At 46.6% G+C, this 18,455-nt stretch overlaps 1 protein-coding gene across 2 annotated transcripts in view; it reads right to left on the bottom strand.

Annotated features, from left to right (window-relative positions):
• The window catches only part of RILPL1 (Rab interacting lysosomal protein like 1), a 64,931-nt gene extending 46,787 nt beyond the window's left edge, over nt 1-18,144 (bottom strand). For both annotated transcript variants that reach the window (XM_044275694.1, XM_044275695.1), the window contains exons 1-3: nt 17,685-18,144; nt 12,241-12,391; nt 2,616-2,734 (exon numbers count right to left, since the gene is read on the bottom strand). In XM_044275694.1, coding sequence (XP_044131629.1) covers nt 2,616-2,734; nt 12,241-12,391; nt 17,685-17,969 — 555 coding nt within the window. In that variant the 5' untranslated portion in view covers nt 17,970-18,144. The remainder of the gene's footprint in view (nt 1-2,615; nt 2,735-12,240; nt 12,392-17,684) is intronic.
• Between the last annotated feature and the right edge of the window lie 311 nt (nt 18,145-18,455).

Here is an 18,455-nt window from a genome sequence, read left to right as displayed (position 1 = left end):
GCAAGACGGGTGCTAACGAGCCGTTGGGGGAAGCCCGCGCGACTAGTTCGCGCGGTACCACAGGCGCCAATCCGTTCTAGAAACAAATGCCTAAAGAGGGCCACACTTGTGTAGAAATTGTCCACATAAAGATGGTACCCCTTGCCGAATAAGGGTGACACCAAGTCCCAAACTGTCTTCCCACTGCTCCCCAGGTAGTCAGGGCAACCGACCGGCTCCAGGGTCTGATCTTTTCCCTCATAGACCCGAAATTTGTGGGTATAGCCTGTGGCCCTTTCACAGAGCTTATACAATTTGACCCCATACCGGGCGCGCTTGCTTGGGATGTATTGTTTGAAGCCAAGGCGCCCGGTAAAATGTATCAGGGACTCGTCTATGCAGATGTTTTGCTCAGGGGTATACAAATCTGCAAATTTCTGGTTGAAATGGTCTATGAGGGGCCGAATTTTGTGGAGCCGGTCAAAAGCAGGGTGGCCCCTGGGACGGGAGGCGGTGTTGTCGCTAAAGTGCAGGAAACGCAGGATGACCTCAAATCGTGTCCTGGACATAGCAGCAGAGAACATGGGCATGTGATGAATCGGGTTCGTGGACCAATATGACCGCAATTCATGCTTTTTTGTCAGGCCCATGTTGAGGAGGAGGCCCAGAAAAGTTTTAAATTCGGAAACTTGGACTGGTTTCCACCGGAAAGGCTGGGCATAAAAGCTTTCCGGGTTAGCGGTGATAAATTGTGTGGCATACCTGTTTGTCTCTGCCACGACTAAGTCTAAAAGCTCCGCAGTCAAGAACAGCTCAAAAAATCCCAGGGCCGAATCGATCTGAGCTGTCTCAACCCGAACTCCAGACTGGGCGGTGAAAGGGAAAACTACGGGTGCGGCTGAAGTTGGGGACTGCCAATCAGGGTTTGCCAGCACCTCTGGGATTCTAGGGGCTCTACGGGCACGTCTTTGCGGTGGCTGCGACGGGGTCACTACTGCACGTGCCACCGTACCAGCTTCAACTGCCCTTCTGGTGCTCGCTACTTCACCAGGTTGTACGGCAGTGCTGGTACTAGGTCCAGGAAGGGCTGGGCTGCTGGTGTATGCCTCACCACGTAATCCGACAGCACCAGCCCCACTCTGCTGCTCTTGAAGCGGATCCTGCGCAACCTGCGGTCTAGCGACACAGGCCGGGTACGCCTGGTGCTATCAGGGACCTCAGCCTCCTCGTCCGAACTTTGGGTCAGAGAGCCACTGCTTTCTACAGGTTCGTATTCTGACCCGCTGGATTCATCAGATGAGGGTTCCCACTCCTCATCCGACTGGGTCAGAAGCCTGTAGGCCTCTTCAGAAGAATACCCCCTGTTAGACATGTGGGCAACTAAATTTCGGGGTATTCCCTGAGACTACCCAAGAAAAAAAAAGCAAGCCTGTCTTACAAAGGGGAGGCTAGCGAAGTACCGGAGGCTGCTGCAGTTGATAAAAAATATCAAAACTGATTTTTTTATCGCCGCAGTGCGTGTAAAGTGAATGTGCAGCGATCAAAAAAAAAATTTTGTCACTGCGGTGGGGCGGGCGTGGGTGTACGCACGTGTGGGCGACCGATCAGGCCTGATCGGGCAAACACTGCGTTTTGGGTGGAGGGCGAACTAAAGTGACACTAGTACTATTATAGATCTGACCGTGATCAGTTTTGATCACTTCCAGATACTATAAAAGTACAAATGCTGATTAGCGATACGCTAATCAGCGAATAACGGACTGCGGTGCGGTGGGCTGGGCGCTAACCGATCCCTAAACTACCTAACCAAGGGGCCTAAACTATACTGAAACCTAACGGTCAATACCAGTGAAAAAAAAAAGTGACAGTTTGCACTGATAAATTTTTTCCTTTCACTAGTGATTGACAGGGGGGATAAAAGGGGTGATCAAAGGGTTAATTGGGGTGATCTGGGGGCTAAGTGTGGTGTGGTGGGTACTCACAGTAATGATGTGCTCCTCTGCTCCTCTGCTGGAACCAACCGACCAAAAGAAGGAGCAGAGGAGCACAGCAGCCATATAACCCCATCATATTTACTAATATGTGGGGTTAAATGGCTGCTGATTGGTTTTTTTGAAAATCAGCAGCCTGCCAGCCAATGATCGTGGCCGGCAGGCTGCTGACGAAATACTCTGCAGTGAAATGCCAGCCCGCGATGCGCATGCGCGGGCCGGCTGTGACGTAATCTCGCGTCTCGCGAGAAGACGCGCCGATGCGTCCAGGAGGAACTAATCAACCACCTCCCGGACGCATCGGTGCGTACAGCGGTCGGGAGGTGGTTAAGGCTCCATTCACACGTCCGCAAATGGGTCCGCAATTTTGCGGAACGGGTGCGGACCCATTCATTTTCTATGGGGACGGAATGCTGTCCGCTTCCGCATTTGCGCAGCGCGGCCCTGATCTTCGGGTCCGCAGCTCCGCAAAAGATAGAACATGTCCTATTCTTGTCCACAGCTTGCGGACAAGAATAGGCATTTCTATGGGGGTGCCGGGCTGGTGTGTTGCGGACCCGCAATTTGCGGGTCCGCAACACATCACGGACGTGTGAATGGAGCCTAACACAAGTGAAAACCTGCTGGGAATTATGCTTTACTCACCGCTTCTACATCTTCATTCTTCAGGACAAGTTCTCTGTCTTTGGCTCTTATTTCATCTCTTTGTTTGTCCACCACTTCCTTAAGCTTTTTCATCACCTGCCTCTCCCTCTCTGACATGCCTAGGAATAGTAAAGAGAGGACAGCATGGAAACCTTTAATTTCTAACCACAAACATATTTATTATCCAGTAATAAACTTCAAAAGATCTAGAAAAATCTTATACTTTGTAACAACGAGAGCAGGGATGCCCAACCTGCCGCCTTCCAGCTGTTGCAGAACCATGACTCCCAGCATGCTTGGACAGCCTACAGCTATCAGGGCATGTTGGGAGTCGTAGTTTTGCAACAGCTGGAGGGACGCAGGTTGGGCGGGTGTATTTCGACTTGCCGGATGATCAAGTGGCTGACTACCAAAAAGTAAAGGGCGAGATTTTGGCAAGACTGGGGATGAATGTGTTGGTCCGGGCCCAGTGGGTACATCAGTGGGGGTTCAAGCCGGCTGAGCCCGCGAGGACCCAGTATTATGACTTACTCCACCTCTTGCAAAAGTGGCTACAGCCTGATGTGCCGAGTCCCCCGGCCATGCTGGAGAGACTATTAGCCGATATGTTCTGGAGGGCTTTGCCATACCCTCTCCAGCATTAGATCGGTCAGGTGTCTCCTGGCAATACCCTTGAGATGGTGGACCTGGTGGAATGCTATGAAGCTACCAGGAATCTAAAGGAGGGATGGGAGGGGAAGGGAAGGGGGGGGGGGGGGGTCAGCAAACCCCAGAAATCTCCACCCCAGGCCCGGAGATTTGAGCCGATAAAACCCGCCCGGGATGTACCCACGGCGAACCTGGCTCCGATACGCTGCTGGTGGTGTCAGGAGCCTGGCCATGTAAGGGCTGACTATCCCCATTGGGTTGAGCCAATGGACACTAACTATGGCTACCGTGTCAGTCGCTATATGCCAGGAGGCTGTGTACAACAGGTACCCCAGAGTCTCTAGATCACTTGTGCCAGGTGGAAGTGGGAGACACTCCGGCGGAGGCTCTGCTGGACTCAGAGTCTGATGACACTAGTAAAGGCTACACTGGTGCAGTCCACTGAGTATACTGGTCGGAAATTCTGGGTGATGTGCATCCACGGAGACTTAAAATACTACCCCACCGTGCTGGTGTCTCTAACCACGGTGGCGGGTAGATGAACCCACGAGGTGGCTGTCGCCACAATGCTACATTATGAACTTATAATAGGGAGAGACTTCCCGACACTGTGGCCTGCTATGAGACAGGGGTAACCCTAGCAGAGTGGCCTGGCTCAGGAGGGAAACAAGAACCCTAGGAACCTGAGACTGAAGGGTCAGCAGTAGGAATGACCGCCACTTCGGTGGAACAGGGGGAGACAACCCCGCTAAGTGTGATGGTGGGAGACATGGAGGACTTGCCGCCGGGTTCTGAATTGGCAGACCTCAATGTCTCCAGGGATAATTTTGGTACTGCCCAATGTCGGGTCCAACCCTCTCCTGCGCCTGGGAAAATGTGTTAATAGTAGAAGGTGAACCACAACAACCTGGAGCAGAGTCAGTGTTTCCCCGTTTTGTGGTTCATCAGGATATGTTGTATCGGGTAAACCAACTACGGGGTGAGCCTATTGAACAGTTGGTGGTCCCCAAGGCTTATTGCAAACTTGTGTTAGATCTAGCCCACAACACGTTCTCGGAGCTACATGGGCTTCAGAAAACGCAAGATCGTTTTCTACAGCGGTTTTACCACCATATTCAAAGAAGTGGAAGAGTTTTGTAAGTCTTGCCCAACCTGCCAGATAACTAGCCCCCAGCCACATTTCCATAGTCCCCTAGTACCTCTCCCGATTATCAAAATACCATTTGACCGAATAGCTATGGACCTCATAGGCCCAGTACCGAAGTCCACCAGAGGGCATCAACACATCTTAGTCATTCTAGAGTACGCCACTTGGTAGCAGGAGGCGGTGCCACTGTGACATACCTCGGCCAAACTCATAGCTAAGGAGTTATTCAAGATGTTTTCCCAAGTAGAACTACCTAAAGAGGTTCTGACTGACCAAGGGACCCCTTTTATGTCCAAGGTGATGAGGGAACTCTAAGTTGCTGCACATAAAACTACGGACATCCATTTACCATCCGCAAATGGACGGTCTAGGTAGAACGGTTTAACTAAACATTAAAAAAATATGTTGAGAAAGGTAGGTCTAAAGATGGAAAGGACTAGGACCTCCTTCTGCCCTATCTCATTTTCGCAGTGCGAGAGGTACCCCAAGCCTCTACTGGGTTCTCGCCCTTCGAACTGCTATATGGCAGACACCCTCGGGGTCTCTTGGACGTGGCCAAAGAGGCATGGCTACAACAACCCGCTCCACATAAAAGTGTAATTGAATACGTTACCCAGAAGCAAGATCTGATAGAGACAGTGTTGCCTCTTGTTAGGGAGCTTATGGAGGCAGCTCAGCGAGCCCAGAGTCAGGTCTATAATTGGCAGGCTTGGGTCTTGATCTTTAACCCGGGTGATCGGGTTTTGGTTCTGGTGCCGACCGTGGACAGTAAGTTCCTGGCTAGGTGGCAGGGGCCCTACAAGGTACTCGAGAAAATCAGAGATGTAAACTACGAGGTACACCAGCCAGGGCGGCGAAAGCCGGAGCAGGTTTACCATGTGAATTTACTCAAACCGTGGAAAGATAGGAAAACCTGTACAGAAGACAGCCCATGGCCGGGTTTTCAAGGAGAAGAGGTACCTGCCCCTCTGTCTGATGCAAGAGAAGTGGCTGCCACAGTAAAAATTGCTGACAGCCTCTCCTCTAAACAGACTCAGGAGGACAGCAGGGAGTTCGTTAGTCGGAATACGGATGTTTTTTCGGACCTCCCTGGACGCACTTCCATAATCCAGCATGACATTGCCACTGCCACTGAGCTTCAGGCAAAAGTCTGATTAAAACCATACCGGGTACCCGATGCTCGGCAACAAGCCATTTTGGAGGAGGTGCAGCTAATGTTGCAGCTAGACATCATTGAGGAGTCAAAAAGTGAGTGGGACAGTCCTATAGTATTGATACCCAAGCCGGACGGGACGTTGCAGTTATGTAACGACTTTCGAAAACTTAGCGAGGTTTCCAAATTCGATGTGTATTCCATGCCCCGGTGGATGAGCTCATGGAGAGGTTAGGACAAGCCCGGTATTTCTCTGTTTTGGACCTCACAAAAGGTTACTGGCAGGTGCCCTTAATGGAGGCTGCCAAAGAGAAAACTGCCTTCTTCACGCCTGAGGGGCTGTATCAATATAAGGTCTTATGTTTGGTCTGCATGGCGCCCCCGCAACTTTTCAGCGACTAATTGACATTGTGCTTCGTCCACATCATCGGTACGCTTCGGCTTACCTGGACGATATTGTAATCCACAGTACTGACTGAGAAAGTTACCTATCCAAAGTGCAGGCTGTAGTGGACTTCGGAAAACTGGTCTAACCGCTAACCCAATTTGCAATAGGGTTAGAAGAGACTAAGTACCTTGGGTATGTCATTGGACGCAGAGTCATCAAACCCCAAGTGAACAAAATAGAGGCGATACGGAATTGGCCCCTGTCACCACTAGACAAATAAAGTCATTCCTGGGAATAGTGGGCTATTACATGAGGTTTGTTCCCCACTTTGCTACTCTAGCCGCGCCCTTCCCAGGACTCTTGAAGGGACACAAGTCAATGATGGTTCGCTGGGATGATCGGGCGGAAGAGGCTTTCTCAGCTATGAAGTTGGCCCTGTGCGGGACCCCAGTTTTGGCGATGCCCGACTTTAAAAGGGAGTTTATAGTGCAGACCGAGGCCTCCGAAGTAGGCCTCGGTGCTGTACTGTCTCAGGAAGTCAACGGGGAGGAGCAGCCCGCTGTCTTCCTCAGCCGTAAGCTCACCCCAGCCGAGACCCGGTATAATATAGTGGAGAGAGAGTGCCTGGCTATCAAGTGGGCACTAGAATCTCTCCGCTATTTATTAGGGAGAAAATTCCGCCTGGTGACTGACCACTCCCCTCAAGTGGATGGGCTAGGCAAAGGACAGAAATGCCCGGGTCACCCGATGGTTTCTCTCCCTACAAAACTTTGTTTTCGGTGGAACACAGGGCAGGCCGGTTACAGGGCAACAAGGATGCCCTGTCCCGGGTACTCTGTCTGTCAGGGTTGAACGAAGGGGGTGTTACACCGTGAGGTTTGGTCTGGGAAAACAGATATTTTCCTCCCAGCATGTGCTGCTAGGCTGATTTACAGCCAGGTCAGGTCAAATACCGGACCAGATTTTAAGTGCCGGTCCGGGTTTTGGCAGCACTCGGCTGTCCTTAAATAGGCAGCTGGGCTCAGAAGCCAGGTCTCTGTGTTGGGATCTGGGAGCCTTGTGTCTGGATGAAGGCTTGCTACCTGTTTGGTGTGAAATGAGCAAGGACTCTGAAGCACAATTGCCGCATGGTGTGAATTACCACCAACACTGCAAGGTGACTTTGTTTGATTATGACTGCTTATTTTGTCATTTGCCTAAAGTGTGAATAAAAACACTGAACTGTTTGATCTAAAAAAATTGTTGTTGCCTCTATACTGCATCCACTAATCCTGTCTACCAGAGCGAGTCCCCACACCCCTCAATGGACATTTTAGTAGGCATTCTGTATTAAGAATGCTATTATTTTCCCTTTTAACCATCTTAGAAGGGAAAATAATAAAAATCAACAGAACACCTAACCCAAACCCGAAATGGGTTCAGTTTTTTATCACGCGCGTGCAAAACGCATTGCACTCGCGCAGAAAAAACGCAATCTCAGACAAAACTGACTGAAATTGCGTGCCTACTCGCGCGGGTTTGCCGCAACGCATCCGGACAAAATCTGTGACGCCCGTGTGCAAGGGGCCTAAGTATGTATGCAACCAACAATCAGTTCTGCTATAATCTCACCCATAAAAACAAAATGGAAAATTGTACATTTTTGTGGGACAACCTCTTCCATCTAAAGGATGGACAGTTTCCTATTACTGGTGACCAGCATCAAATAATGGTTGGGAAAGATAGAATGTATACATTCTATAGCACGTATACAGGCAGAGAATACTATAAAGCAGGGACTACAGTCCAAATGTGCACCTACCCATTGGGATGTGCTGACTAACCCCCCTTTTCATTGCAGATTTACAGCGCTGGATGTGTGGAACTCCAGCGAGTTGTGCACTCCTGATTAGCCGGTCTGCCCCATAGGCTGATTTGAATTAGTCTCAGTATACGGCCTAGTTCACACGAACGTATGGCTTTTATAGTTTTTTTTCAGTCCGTTTTTCACTGATCCGTTGTTCCGCTTTTTAATTTCCGTTGTGTTTCTGTTTCTGTTCCGTTTTTCCGTATGGCATATACAGTAATTACATAGAAAAAATTGGGCTGGGCATAACATTTTCAATAGATGGTTCAGAAAAAAACGGAACAGATACGGAAGACATTTACGGATGCATTTCCGTATGTGTTCCGTTTTTTTTGCGGACCCATTGACTTGAATGGAGCCACGGAACGTGATTTGCGGCCAAATATAGGACATGTTCTATATTTCAACGGAACGGAAAAACGGAAATGGAATGCATACGGAACACAATCCGTTTTTTTTGCGGAATCATTGAAATGAATGGTTCCGTATACGGAACACAAAAAAACGGCCCGTACACTCGCAAAAAAAAAATATACGTTCGTGTGAACTAGGCCTTCATTGGAAGCTGTCTGGCACAAGGAAAGGTATAGAGTGGGCTCGGCATGCATGTTGGTACCTGCATGCCTTGTAAATAATGGAGGCTATTATGGCACCAAAAATGGCAAAAGGAAGAGTGGACCCAGCATGCATGCGGATCTAACACATCCTGAACTTTATGGCACATAACAGGTAGTATTTACTGTTAGGACCAGTCTTAGAGATCGCCTTGACGTTCAGCAGACGGGCTCAGATGGTTTTGTACAAAATGCATTTGCCAAGCATCTCACTTTATAAATAAGCGTAGCATTAGCACTATAATATTTTTTGTGACTATGGCATTATTGTACTTTATCTGGTTTGCAGGGTGCTGTTGCATTGTCTTTTTTTCTTTATGTTTTCAGCAATGGCAGCGTGCACCGGCGCATTGGGATGTGCTGACTAACCCCCCTTTTTTTTGCAGATATACTGTTCAAGGGGCACCATTATTATTAGATGGCACTAAGGATATTCTTTCTTAGTGGGGGGGCTCGGACCTTCACCCTACAGCAGACCCAGGTATGTGGTCTTTTACAATAAGCACTTGAGCACCCCTGATAGAGCATGTACCGCTCACTAAGCACCAGAACACTTCAAGGACTGATATCAGAAGGAACATCAGGGCTGCAGAAGAGTCTTTTGTGTCACTTTAGCACACAACATGTTGTCACAATAGACATTCAAGGTCCAAACGCATCGCTATAAATCCGAAATATTTCCTGAAACAGATTTATGGACACATTGCTATGTTCTGTAATAGTGGCACTGTAATAGTGACTGAGCATGTGTGACCAGCAGCATCATTAGGTGGACAGGCACAATGCTACACACTTTGATGGGTTTTAGTATGGATGTGTTGGTGGTAGGGGTTCCCATTGATAGCATGCTTTATGTCACCATTAGTCTTGTTTTTCCCTGGACAGTCAACACATGGAAGTACATGTAAATTATGTGATAAAATGCATTTCTGGAGTCTGATCAATTCAGTTGTTACTTTCCACACGTCCAGGACTCATCTGTATTTACCATCAGCAGGAAAGGCCTCTTTTCCCAGCACACTGTTCTATTCTAAGTGACTACATGGACACGAGCGGTATTTCTGTCTGGAATGTATGAAGAAGCTGTGCTAGATTTAGACTTCAGAATAAGGATTCAGCAGCGTTATACACCAGCCAAGATAGTCCATTTTAACCCCCCCCCCCCCCCCCCAAAGAGGTTGTATGGTGGCAAAAGAAAACTGGACAACTCAGGGGATTGACTTGTAATAAAGAATAGATGATTACTTACCGTGCAGATCTTACTTACCAAGCTATGGCCCCAGCTCCGCTTTTCTGGCCACAGCAGAGATGTCATGTTGGCAAAATCTGACTGCTGCAGACAATCACTGGCCTCTTCAGTGCAACTCTGAGGACAGTGATTGGCTGCAGCAGTCACTGCTGCAGCCAGGAAAGCCAGAACAGTGGCACAGGATCTGGCAGGTAAGTAGTTATCTACTCTTTATCCCTTGAGTTGTCTGGTTTCCTCTTGAAACCACACAACCCCTTTAATTCAGCACAGATTTTGGGCCTTAAGCGTCCAATCCCTTTTAGGTAAGATTTTAATATGTGAGAAAACAGCAACACATTTGTAAAATTCAGACTTAAATGTCCTGTCCTTTTAAAGGAATATTCCTAATTACCTGCTCCTGCCACTCCAGTCCTCTGTGCTGCCTCTGCTCCATGCCCATGTAACATTGCGGGAACCAGAACATGGACACAGCGGAGGCAGTACAGAGGATGGGAGTGGCGGGAGCAGGTAAGGCCGAGGGCTTATAAACGGGTTATTCTCAGAATAAAGTAAAGTGCTCCCACAAATTTAATGCACTCAGTGTATAAAACAACAACAACTATAACACCTATACAAAGACACAACGTAGTGCTACCCCAATATAAAAATGTAAATTTTATTGGTTCAAGTACACAGACATATACAGTATATAAAATAGTAAGACACAGTGGCGGTCAAGTACAGACAGATAAAAGACACACTGTCAGCATATGCCATTGGCAATAGTATGTTTTGCACTATGCACTTTATTTAGTCACATGAGACATATTGGGTCCCAGATATAGCTATTACTATTACTTTTATCCCAGTCTATGTAGTCTATAATATACATATGCTGACAGTGTGTCTTTTATCTGTCTGTACTTGACCGCCACCGTGTCATATATATATATATATATATATATATATATATATATATATATATATATATATATATATATATATCTGTTTACTTGAACCAATAAAATTTAAATTTTTATATGATTATTCTCAGAGAACCCCTTTAAAGGTTTTTTTTTTCCCCCAAGGTTCTTGCTATAAACTCATTATTCTCGGTGAACCCCTTTAATGTTTTTTTTCCAAGATTTTAACCCTATCACAGGACAGGTGATGTGCCTGAATGGTGAGGGTTGATGCTGGGATCCCTAACATTCACAAGATCCAAAAGTCCTGTGTCCCACTGTATGAATGCTGCTTCATGTACCTCAATGCTCTGCTATCACGATCAGTCCCATAGAGATGAATGGAGCAGATGTTCCAAATTTAATCTTGGTACTTCTTTCATCACCATGCCTTTTTTGCCATTATTTTCTTGCTCTAATTAAGCAGCTATAACATTTTATGACTTTAAATTCTATCCTTTGTTATTTTCTAGAATCTTTACACTCACTGTATTTGGATTTTTTTTTTAAATTATTTTATTATAATTACTGGTATTAAGGGTGTGAGGATAAAAACAACGGTTGCACCGCATACGTAATTTTCAGGGCACTTTGGGACCTATAGAGGCATTATTCCATGCTAAGCACTGGTCTCTCCCAGGGAACCTGCCTATCTGCTATTTTTCTAGATAAGAAAGGTCCACTATCAGAGTGGCTAACGCCATGCATCCCCCACTATGCAGCAGTTAGGCTAGGTCTACACGACGACATTTGTCGCGCGACAGATAGGGCGCAACAGTTGTCGCGCGACATTTTGTTGCACCAATGTCGCGCGACATTTTTTATAATGGCAGTCTATGGTGTCGCACTGCAACATGCGACATGTTGCGACTGCGACGCGACAGTCGCAGAAAAATCCATCTTGAATGGATTTTCTGCCACTGTCGCGTCGCAGTCGCAGCATGTCGCATGTTGCAGTGCAACACCATAGACTGCCATTATAAAAATTGTCACGCGACATTGGTGCAACAAAATGTCGCGCGACAAATGGCTTTTTAAGCTTTCAGCACTTTCGCAAATGGGAGGGGCGGGGCTGTGCACGGCCCACCAGATTTACTATAACTTTCACCAGAATGTCGCGTAAGTTTTAGGCTACATTCACATGACTTAAAACTGTTTGCAGTCCATATGCGGAACCATTCACTTCAATGGGTCCGCAAAAACTACGGAAGGTACTCCGTATGCATTCCGTTTCCATATTTCCGTTCAAAGATAGAACATCTATTATTGCCCGCAAATCATGTTTCGTGGCTCCATTCAAGTCAATGGTTCAGCAAAAAAAACGGAATGCATCCGTATGTCTTCCGTATCTGTTCCGTTTTTGCAAGAGGCCTTAGACAGCATTAGTAAATATTGCCCAATGAGATTTTCAAGTTTATTTTTAAGAACTAATGCCCCAGAATTGTTATTACATGGCATTTACTAAATCAGGAGTGGGACAGGTCCTCTTTAAGGGCTCTTTCACACGAGAGTGTCCCTTGCGGGACTCGCTCCATGTGAGAGAGGAATTGTGCGTTCTGGACTTACAGTTGACAGCTTTAAGTCCAAAACGCACAAAGGACATGCTTGTGTGAAAGAGCCCTAACTGTTAAAGCCATACCTTCATGCTTCTGGAAGTCTTCCTCTGTCAAATTGACATCTTTTAGAGACATATTGGAAAGTAGATTTTTGTTCTCCTCCTGTAGTTGAGCGATTTGACCCAGAAGGTCCTGTGCTTCTCCCCTCCAAACATCCTCCACCAGTTCAAGCTCCTAAGAGATCAAAACCTTATTACTGACATATTAAGACTATCTGCACACGGTGCATATATAAATTGTCACGATTTATAGTTGTTGTTTTTTGGGGCGGATTTTGTTAATTAAAAAAAACAAAAAACATTGAAGTCTATAGAGAAAAACACTCCACATAAGGCGCGGAATTACACCAGCGATCCATGGCTTTTTTGCAGATAAAATTGTCTTTTTTCAAATATGGAAAGATGCCTTTAGTGCAATGAGGATGTCAGTGTTGCTCTCAATGCACAGAAGCTCTTCTCCATTAACCTCCCTGTCCCTTCCTCAGACCATAAAAAAAAAGCTGATTTTATCTGCAAGGGAGCCACAGATCGCTATAAGAATGCCACATCAAGTGTGCTAAGCCTATTATTACATCTACAGTACATAGTAATGTCATTGATGACAGAACTGCCGGCCCCTTATAGAACTGTCATATCCTTGTCCGTAATGCGAATAAGAATAGCATATTATTTTTGGCGGAACGGCCATGGAATGCACACAGTCATTTCAGTTTTTTTGCGGCCCCGTTGAAGTGAATGGTTCAACACATGGGCCACAAAAATAAAGGAACGTACACAAACAAAAAATAAGTTGAGACCTAAGCCTAAGGGCTCATGCACACGAACGTATATTCTTTCCGTGTCCGTGCCGTTTTTTTTGCGGAAGTTACTCCGTGTGCATTCCATTTCCGTATGTCCGTATTTTCATTCCAAAAAAAAATATAGAACATGTCCTATTATTGTCAGCATTACGGACAAGGATAGCACTGTTCTATCAGGGGCCAGCTGTTCCGTTCCGCAAAATACGAAATGCACACGGACGTCATCCGTATATTTTGCGGATCGCAAAATACATATGCACTTGTGCATGAGCCCAAATAATTATCTATGTTGAGACTTCCTGTTCTGTTCAGGTAACCTTTCAGTAGCCCTCACATTATTACAAGCAGGATTACAATAATAGATATCACCTATGTACAGTTCACCATATCCACCATTCACAGTAGGCGATATCACAGCTTATCCGCTCCCTCCTGACTTCTGTACAGGACGCCTAGAAAACTCTCCCATATGAGTCTATAGGGTCCGCTCCTGTCCACTGTGTCGATGGCCTATGTGGCAGGTATGAAAGAACAGGAAGTCTTGACATGTTTTAGGCCTAGCGATTAGTGTGCGAGATAGTGACATGCAAAAAAATATAAAAAAATGATATACGGTGTATATACCGTATATATATATATATATATATATATATATATATATTTACCAAAAATAATAAATAAATAAATACAGTTATTGTAAAAACTGGATTTAAACAATAGCCAATTTCCTGGCAGAAATTATTTTTTGTGGATTTTGTTGCAGAAATTTCCGCGACTGAAAAACCGTTCCGTTCTTTTAAGGAGCCAACCACATGGATTTCTGCAAGTCCCATTCAGGTCAATGTTACAGATTTTCAGTCGTAGAATATACTGCGACAAACTCCGCAGCGCGTTTCATTCTTCCGTATAATCTTTGTCAAAATTCAAAGCTTTAAAAAAAAAAAGTAAACCATGCTCATATTCTTTAGAAACTATCATTAGTCGCCAAACAGTGTGATGATAACCTGCAGAACAATCGTGTTGGAAAGTCCCGTCCATAATATTATATTAGGGAATTACACACTGATCAGCCACAAAGTTCCCGGGGCCTGCACCTGTCCAGGACATACTGCATCGGATCCGACCAAAAATATGGTCGTGTGCATGAGGCCTAAGGCTAATTTCACACAAGCTTGTTCAGTCCAGGTAAGGCCCCTTTCACACGGGCGAGATTTCCAGGTGCAATGCGTGAGGTGAACGCATTGCACCCGCACTGAATCTGGACCCATTCACTTCTATGGGGCTGTGCACATAAGCGGTGATTTTCACGCATCACTTGTGCGTTGCGTGAAAATTGCAGCATGCTCTATATTGTGCATTTTCCACGCAACGCAGGCCCCATAGAAGTGAATGGGGCTGCGTGAAAAATCGCAAGCAAGTGCGGATGCAGTGCGATTTTCACGCACGGTTGCTAGGAGACAATCGGGATGGAGACCCGATCATTATTATTTTCCCTTATAACATGGTTATAAGGGAAAATAATAGCATTCTGAATACAGAATGCTTAGTTAAATAGCGCTGGAGGGGTTAAAAATATTTTTTTTTAACTCACCTTAATCCACTTGATCGCGCAGCCCTGTAGTGACCTGTAGTGACGTCACTGCGCTCATCACATGGTCCGTCACATGATCCATCACCATGGTAAAATATGTGATGGACCATGTGATGAGTGCAGTTACGTCATCAAAGGTCCTATTCCTCAAAGAAGAAGACAGAAGAGATGCCAGGCTCCGCGAACAAGTGGATTAAGGTGAGTTAAAATTATTTTTTATTTTTTTTAACCCCTCCAGCGCTATTGTACTATGCATTCTGCAATAAGAATGCTATTATTTTCCCTTACAACCAAATTCTACACAACACCGATCCCAAACCCGAACTTCTGTGAAGAAGTTCGGGTTTGGGTACCAAACATGCCGATTTTTCTCACGCGCGTGCAAAACGCATTACAATGTTTTGCACTCGCGCGGAAAAATCGTGCATGTTCCCGCAACGCACCCGCATCTTTTTCCGCAACGCCCGTGTCAAACCGGCCTAAGACGCTCCGTGTGATGGCCACATTTCCTGGTCTGAACGCTGCTCTTCTGATCTGAGCTTACAGCATCATAGTGACTTACAATGCTGCGAGTTCCTGCCTGACCGCGAGGCTACTGTACTGTACTCAACGCAAAAAAGGTGTTATGCAACACCGAACAACATCCCCCGCAATGCCTGGACCCACGACACTGACAAATCTTACCTGGTCCCAAACACACGTTTCCTCCTGGATCGTTCCACTCCTGTCCACAGGTTGCCTGTGGTATTGCAACCCTGCCACGTTCAGTTCAGTTCAGTGGAGCCGAGCTGCAATACCAGACACAACCTATTGACAGTTTTCGGAAGGAAGCCATGTTTTTCTAATTATGGACAATCCATCTAAATAGCTGTGAGCTGCAACCAGACAAAAGATATAGATATAAATATAAATATAAATATAGATATAGATATATATATATATATATATATATATACACACACACACACATAATGAATTTATCATTTACGGTGCTCTTGTAAGGTAGCGCCAAATTTAGGAAATGTCACAGTTAGGCCTCATGCACACGCCCGTTGTTTGGGTCCGCATCCGAGCCGCAGTTTTTTTGACCCATTCACTTCAATGGGGCCGCAAAAGATGCGGACAGCACTCCGTGTGCTGTCCGCATCCGTGGCAGCATTCTGCGGCCCCGCTTTGCGGACAAGAATAGGCATTTACATTGCCGGCGCCCGTTCCGCAAATTGCGGAAGGCAACACGGGCGGCTTCCGTTTTTTAGGGATCCGTGGTTTGCGGACCGCAAAAAACGCCACAGTCGTGTGCATGAGGCCTTAGGTGTATGCCTATGTCAGTAAAAGTACACCAAGAGGTTGTCAGACGTGGAGACTTTTCTATGACTTTTGGAAAAAGTAGCAAATAGTAAATGTGCCTTCGAACAGTTCTAAACGCAAAATTCTATCTAAAACACAGACAACTTGGAAAAGTGGCAAATTATGAAGTAAGGCTGAGTTCACATCAGCGTTCACCCTTTACGTTCTCCTGTTCCTATGACGGATTCGCACATAACTGAGCCTGAGACTATAAGGGACACGGAAAGAAAATACCTTCGTGTACATGAGCCACAAGTGGGTGAATGCCACAGAATATTGAGCAGAAACACATGTGACAAACAACCGCCAAAAGACAGGCGCACCTAAAATGATAAATATCATGCACACGATCATGTTTTTTGTCCACATCTGATCCACATTTTTTGCGGCTTGGATGCGGACCCATTCACTTCAATGGTGTGCTGTGCGCATCCGTATGTCTGTTCTGCGACACCCGTAAGAATACAGAACATGTCTTATTATTGTTCAGGTTACGGACAAGGATAGGACTGTTCTATTATGGGCCGGACGTTCTGTTCCGCAAAATGTGGGACGCACACGGCTGGTATCCGTGTTTTGCGGACACCAAAAATGACAAAGGCTGGGTACATAAGCCCTAATCCATAGAAAAACATAAAAGTGTGTTCACACTGGCATACATCACCCCTAGGGTCCCATGTTGAAGCCTCATGCACACCGCCGTGTCTGTCGGTATAACAGATCTGCAAAATACGGATCCCTTCCATGTGCTTTCCAGATTTAACTCACTCCCTTCAACAGAAATGGTTATTCTTGTCCGCAGTACAGACAGAAGACATGTAGAATTTACACATTGCCCACACGTAGGGATGAGAGAACTTGTGTTTTTAAGTTCGGCGTATCCAAGAAGTCCGTTATGGAATGGAGTTCGCTCATCCCTACCAACACGGATCCACAAAAAACATGGATGTGTGCAAGGCCCCATAGAAAGGGTCAGTGTGCTATCCGCAGATCTCACGGATGGAATGGCTTGAAAGAATTGTATACTGCACGGTACATGTTTACTGGACGGTATACGTAGTGCCGTCTACTGCGCTGAATAAAGCACGTAGAACAGCCCTATAGATCTTTAGGCATCTGTCTGGAAACCGGGACCCGCCTGAATTCGCTTTCTCGCCGCATTCACCAAACAGACAGTGAAAGGTCTGAGGTGGACATACCCTTTAAAAAAAAAAAAAAAAAAGGAAAAATATTCATAATTTGTGACCATGGACACCATGAACGGGGCATATTTTTGGCATAACCCATTTACTGGTCGTGTTCTAGGTGAAATCACTGGGCAGATGAATTGATGCATTCACCTACTGTAGAGATAAAGTGAAGAAGTTCTGTACACAAGCCCCCAATGCCTCAATCTACTGGGGGCACCTGACATCCTAAGACTTCCCATAGAGGGAAGGGATACAGCCTGGCACTGCTCAGTATTGCCCAGCGGGCACTGCTATCTGCAGCCAGACATGTGGCACCTTCTCCCAGGTCATACAGCCTCTTCCTAGGGGACAATGGTGTGACAGGGACAGGATTAGTCCCTGAGCGGTCCAGGCACAGGAGAAGTGCTGAGCACAAGCCACCACCAGTGGTCCCAGCAGAAACTTCCTGTGACCACTGCTGGTGCAGGGTTCCTACAAGTAGATGTGAGGCCATGATGGCACTGGAGACCCCTGCCTGCTGGTGGACTCCTTCTTCCTCACCTTCTGGTGCTTCTTCTCCTTCTCTATCCTGTCCATCCGCTCCAGCCTCAGTCTGTCCAGCTCCAGCCTCAGCTCCTCCATCTCTGGGTTAATATTATTCCTACTGACCAGGACCTCCAGGATCTCCAGCACCCGCACAACTTTAGGCATCAGCCGGCCGATGGCCTCACAGCCATACTGGTCAATGACTCTCTCAAACTCCTGTCCCACTGCTGATGCGATGTCATAAACATCCATGACTGTCAGCTCGGCCACATTCTTCTCCAGGGCTGAGGTCCCCTCCATGACTTCCCCTCTCCTCCCAGCCTCCTTCCTGCCCTCCACACAGCCGCCTCCCGAGTAGTGGCCTCTCCTGCGGCAGACAGCGCTCCCTCCTCACTCCATAGCCCCTGGAGCTCAGGCTAGTCCCGGCCTTCTGGGCTGGAAAGAACCCTGCCAGTGCCGAGCAACTCTGCGCCCAGCCAGCACGCGATTCGGTTATATGACACCAGAGGGCGCTACTGCGCATGTCCAAGCTGGCAGCAAAGTTAACTCATTCACTGACCAAAGGCTTACGTGACTCTTATAGGGTCCTGGAAATCCCAAATCGTGTTCAATAGGATAGTTAGATTTAAAGTTTATATATGTTATTAGTAAGTGCAATATGTTTGTGCCACCAGCGGTAATGGCATTGGTTTGCATTGCTTAACCCCTTCTAACCCAGGCCTATTTTTGCAAATCTGACATGTGTCACTTTATGCGGTAATAACTTTGGAATGGTTATACTTATCT

This window comes from Bufo gargarizans, chromosome 1 (assembly GCF_014858855.1).
Source record: "Bufo gargarizans isolate SCDJY-AF-19 chromosome 1, ASM1485885v1, whole genome shotgun sequence".
NCBI classification, from domain to species: Eukaryota; Metazoa; Chordata; class Amphibia; order Anura; family Bufonidae; genus Bufo; species Bufo gargarizans.
The sequence above is the reverse complement of the archived record's forward strand: the minus strand, read 5'-3'. Positions and strand labels throughout refer to the sequence as shown.